The sequence below is a fragment of the Chinchilla lanigera genome, unplaced genomic scaffold (assembly GCF_000276665.1).
Source record: "Chinchilla lanigera isolate Chin_1 unplaced genomic scaffold, ChiLan1.0 scaffold00083, whole genome shotgun sequence".
Classification (NCBI taxonomy): domain Eukaryota; kingdom Metazoa; phylum Chordata; class Mammalia; order Rodentia; family Chinchillidae; genus Chinchilla; species Chinchilla lanigera.
Window position 1 is genome coordinate 8,724,857 of NW_004955484.1, and position 4,627 is coordinate 8,729,483.

Sequence of the window (4,627 nt, forward strand, 5' to 3'; positions counted from 1 at the left end):
GGGAGAGGCGAACGGAGCCCGCCCAGCCTGCAGGGGGCGCCCTTTGGGAGGAGTGGCTGGAAGGCCATGGCGCCCCCTGGCGACGGTTGCGTGACTGTGCGACACTCCTGGGGCCTTCACGGGGCCCTATACCGTCACCCTCTCCTCAGGCCTGCGCCGAGTGGCTTGAATCGAGGGTTGGGACTCCACTGCCGCCTTCTGCCCCTCTCAGGCTCTCACGACCGTCACCCCTGCTCTCCGACTCGGCACGGCACGGCATGGAGCCCACGGGCCTCGGCGCTGCCCGCGCGCTCCGCCGGCGGCCTCCGCTGTGTTGGCTGTTCCTGCTAGCGCTGCTGCTACAGCCGGCAACCTGCACCCAAGCCACACCGGGCGCCCCCAGCCCCGGGACCACACCGGACACCCCTGGCTCTGAGACCACCCCGGGCGCCCCCAGCCCCGGGACCACACCGGACACCCCTGGCTCTGACACCACCCCGGTCACCCCCAGGGGCCCGGGGCTGCGAGAGCGCGCGCGGGCCCTGATGCGGGGCTTCCCGCTGGTGGACGGGTGCGTAGGTGCCTCGTGGGGACCGAAGAGGGTGGAGCGCGTCTCCGGGCAGCAGGGGGCTCCCAGCGGGGCGTGCACGCGGGCTCCTTCGCAGCAACCTTTCCCCGCTGCAGCGCCGCCTCGCTGGTGCGAGCCCTCCCAGCCCAGGCCTCGGGGGATCTCAGTATAGTCCAGGGGCGGGTGGGCAGGGATATGTCCTGCCTGACCTGGAAGCCTAACAGGCCCACTCGTTTGTCCTTGACCTTAACCCTGCCTTGACATCCTTCCAGCCACAACGACCTGCCCCTGGTCCTGAGGCAGTTTTACCAGGATTCACTACAGAATGTCAACCTGCGCAATTTCAGCCATGGCCACACCAGCCTGGACAGGCTTAGAGATGGCCTGGTGGGTGCTCAGGTACTTCAGGGACACGCAGGGTGTCACAGCACAGCTGTTGAGGGATGTTGGGAAGGAAAAGGGGCCTAGGGATCCCATGTTAACCACAGGGGACTCACCTACCATAAAAATGCCCCCGAAAGATGCTGGAGCAGCAAGGGCTGCTGTGAGCTGGCTCGGGGGGCGCAGAACAGTACTGCAGAACAAGCAACGCATGCCACGCGGCCCCCAGGCCCTCTGGGGGCTGCGGCAGCTGTGGAGGCCCCAGAAGTTCCAAAGCAGCCTCTGCCAGGCCAGTTTCCCCCCAGTTCTGACTTTCCCCCCAGTTCTGGTCGGCCTACGTCCCATGCCAGACCCAGAGCCGGGATGCCGTGCGCCTCACCCTGGAGCAGATCGACCTCATCCACCGCATGTGTGCCTCCTACTCTGAGCTGGAGCTGGTGACCTCAGCAGAAGGTAAGTGGATTGATGAGAGGTGTTAGGGACTTGATTGAGCTACTCTGGCTCCTGAAAGTAATCACCTAACCTCCTTGTCCCCAGCTCTGAACAGCACCCAGAAATTGGCCTGCCTCATTGGCGTGGAGGGTGGCCACTCGCTGGACAGTAGCCTCTCCGTTCTGCGAACCTTCTATGTGCTGGGAGTGCGCTACCTCACACTCACCCACACCTGCAACACCCCCTGGTGAGCAAGTCCAGATGGTGTGGATCCCCCCCCCCACCAGGGCAGGGATCTGTCCAAGGTCACACCACAAGCCCAGAGAAGCTCTAACTCTAGGATCTGGCACTGACCCTGGAATGGGAAGGCTGGTATTCTGGAGTTCACAGGGCAACACCGGATCCCAGCAGTGCCCTCCCTCTGTGAGGCACAGCTCACTTTGCTTTTGCCCTGTGGGCTGCAGGGAGGGCTTGATAGGACCTCTAGGCCCTTGTGGCCAAGGCAAGGCCACCAGCCAGAACTGACCATCAAGCTTCCTGGCCATTCTGCAGGGCAGAGAGCTCAGCTAAGGGCACACATCCTTTCTACAACAACGTCAGTGGGCTGACCAGTTTTGGGGAGGTAAGGACCCCGCTTCACACTCCACCCCACAAAAATGCTCATGCTCTACCTGTCCCTGCAGAAGTGTGCAAATGCATCCCTGTCACTCTTCTCCCTAACTGTCCCTGCAGAAGGTGGTGACAGAAATGAATCGCCTGGGCATGATGGTAGACTTGTCTCATGTCTCTGATGCTGCGGCACGGCGGGCCTTGGAAGTGTCACAGGCACCCGTGATCTTCTCCCACTCGGCTGCCCGGGGTGTATGCAACAACACTCGGAATGTTCCTGATGACATCCTGCAGCTTCTGGTGAGAAACTGCCCAGTCATGGAACCTAAAGCAAGAGTTTCACACCTGAGCTTCTGCCCTGCAAGCCCACAGTGCACCGCCTTTGAACTGTTGAACCCAGTGGGTATGGGGGAGGCAGTTCTAGATGGGAAATACTTTCTACCCCTCAAACCCAAAGCCAAGACACCTGTACCCAAGCCCATTCTGAGACTCCCCTGTCACACAAACTCAGAGAAGTGAAGTGTCTCCTGCCTGCGCAAATCAGGGCTGAACACCTTCCTCTCACGGGCCCTGGGGGTGGACAGGCTCGCAGTTGTTCGGGGAGCCAAGATGAGCATTCATTTGACTTTTCCTGCAGGAGAAGAACGGCGGCGTTGTGATGGTGTCCTTGTCTGTAGGGGTGCTGCAGTGCAACCTGTTAGCCAATGTGTCCACTGTAGCAGGTGAGCCTGCCCCAAGCCTTCCAACTCACTAAACAGCTCTGATTTGGACCTGAAGCCTGGGGGAGGGAGGTCTCAGCACAGCTCCGGTGGTCTGACCACAAATCCCATGATGGACAGTTCCCAGCTGCTTGATGTTGTTACATTATTATGCACGGCTATAGAGTCCACGCTGCTGTGCATCTGATGGGCATAGGGAAGGGAGCCAGACACAGATCGCAATGCTAGCCCTGTGCCCCTGAGGGGCTACCTGCCTCCGCCGTAGATCTCTGGAGTCTCTGTCACTGTACTCTTTGTCCCTCTTTCATCTTCCCCAGCCATGAAAGAGCCCCACCGGCTTCCCAAGGGGACTGAGGCAGGGTGAATCTGGAGAGGAAATGGCCCCAGTGGCTGTCCTTCCAAATGGGCTCACTCTAAACTGGAGGTCCAGTCCAGAGCCAGTGGGGATCAGTTAAAGACAAACCTCAGGGACTTCAGGTGGCCACATAGGACACAGGTCCTGAAGGAACTGGCATGCAAAGTACAAGCAGAGACCAGATCCAGGGCACCCCTGCCCCAGAAGCCCCACACTACTGTCCTCCACAGATCACTTCGACCACATCAAGGCAGTGATCGGGTCCGAATTCATCGGGATTGGCGGAGATTATGATGGTACCAGCGAGTGAGTACTGCCTCGTGGCTTATCTGGAGCTGCCTGAAAACAGTCACCACCCATCCCACCATGGTTCTCATGGCCTTTAGGCCTTACCCACTCAGCATCTCCCCCTCCCAGGGTCTATTTCCTGGAATCTCCTGTGTGCCTTCAGCCCAGTATCCCTGATCTGAGGCACCATATTTGGCCAAGCCACAAGATAACTCATCTGCCCAGTCCATGCCCCCACCTCAGCCCCAGAAGACCCACTTCCTCCAAGCAGACTGTTGGCAAGGCCTGGTGTAGCCTGACCATCTTCTCTGCCTAGTTCTAAAGATGGAGGGAATGTGCATTCAGAGCGAGGTACAGATCTTAAAAGTGCAGTTCAGTGCTAGATGTAGTGGCACACTCCTGTAATCTCAGCAGTCAGGAGGCTGAGGCAGGAGGATCACCTTGAGTTCAAGGCCAGCCTGAACTGCATAGGGAGACCCTGTCTCAAAAAAAAAAAAAAGAAAAAAAGTGCAGTTCAGTGACGTTTGGCAAATATCCGAGGAGGTTCGGGGGCCACCTCTGAAGGCTGCAGAGCAGAGGCGAATCTCTTGCTGTCTCCAGGTCTCTAGTGTGCACCTCTGACCAGGCCTGGGGTAATGTACTAGGACACACAGGGCTGAGGTTCTGAGTTGGGATCAGGGTGCCAACTCAGAGAACCACCTGCTGGTGGCCACACAGGTTCCCTCAGGGGCTAGAGGACGTGTCCACGTACCCCATGCTGATAGAGGAGCTGCTGAGTCGGGGCTGGAGTGAGGAAGAGCTTCGAGGTGTCCTTCGAGGAAACCTGCTGCGGGTCTTCAGGCGAGTGGAGCAGGTACGCTGGGCTGGGCAAGAGAGTGGTGCAGGGGTCTGAGCAGGGGTGTCTCGGGGCTCCACATGAGCTGCTGACCACCAAATGCCACTTCTAGGTTCGGGAGGAGAACAAGTGGCAAAGCCCACTGGAAGACGTGCTCCCAGAGGAACAGCTGGACAGGGGCTGCCACCGCATCCACCCACATCAGCACCAGAGACGACGACTGGCTCCAACCAAGATCCCGTCACATCCAGCACCCCTGTCATCTCACAGGGGGTCGTTCTCAAAATCTTCCCCCAGCCTGGTCGCAGGCCTCACAGTGGCTACCATATCCCCAGTTCTTATTCTGTGGTTCTGGTGACTCAGCCCTGACAGATGTCACTTTGGCAACCCTGCACACCCCATGCAGGTCCCTCCTCGTGCAGATGCAAACATTTCCTGGAAATAAATGTTTGGACATGGAA

The 4,627-nt window shown here is 58.9% G+C and overlaps 1 protein-coding gene across 8 annotated transcripts in view; it reads left to right on the forward strand.

Moving 5' to 3' along the window:
- Positions 1-4,627, forward strand: part of LOC102015637 (dipeptidase 2) — a 14,447-nt gene extending 9,820 nt beyond the window's left edge. For 7 of the 8 annotated variants that reach the window (XM_005403597.1, XM_013503881.1, XM_005403599.2 and 4 more), the window contains 10 exons: positions 212-550; positions 820-946; positions 1,252-1,381; positions 1,466-1,607; positions 1,913-1,982; positions 2,093-2,269; positions 2,607-2,691; positions 3,274-3,349; positions 4,049-4,184; positions 4,279-4,627. In XM_005403597.1, coding sequence (XP_005403654.1) covers positions 258-550; positions 820-946; positions 1,252-1,381; positions 1,466-1,607; positions 1,913-1,982; positions 2,093-2,269; positions 2,607-2,691; positions 3,274-3,349; positions 4,049-4,184; positions 4,279-4,524 — 1,482 coding nt within the window. In that variant the 5' untranslated portion in view covers positions 212-257 and the 3' untranslated portion in view covers positions 4,525-4,627. The remainder of the gene's footprint in view (positions 1-211; positions 551-819; positions 947-1,251; positions 1,382-1,465; positions 1,608-1,912; positions 1,983-2,092; positions 2,270-2,606; positions 2,692-3,273; positions 3,350-4,048; positions 4,185-4,278) is intronic. The other variant, XM_013503880.1, reaches the window with a different exon arrangement.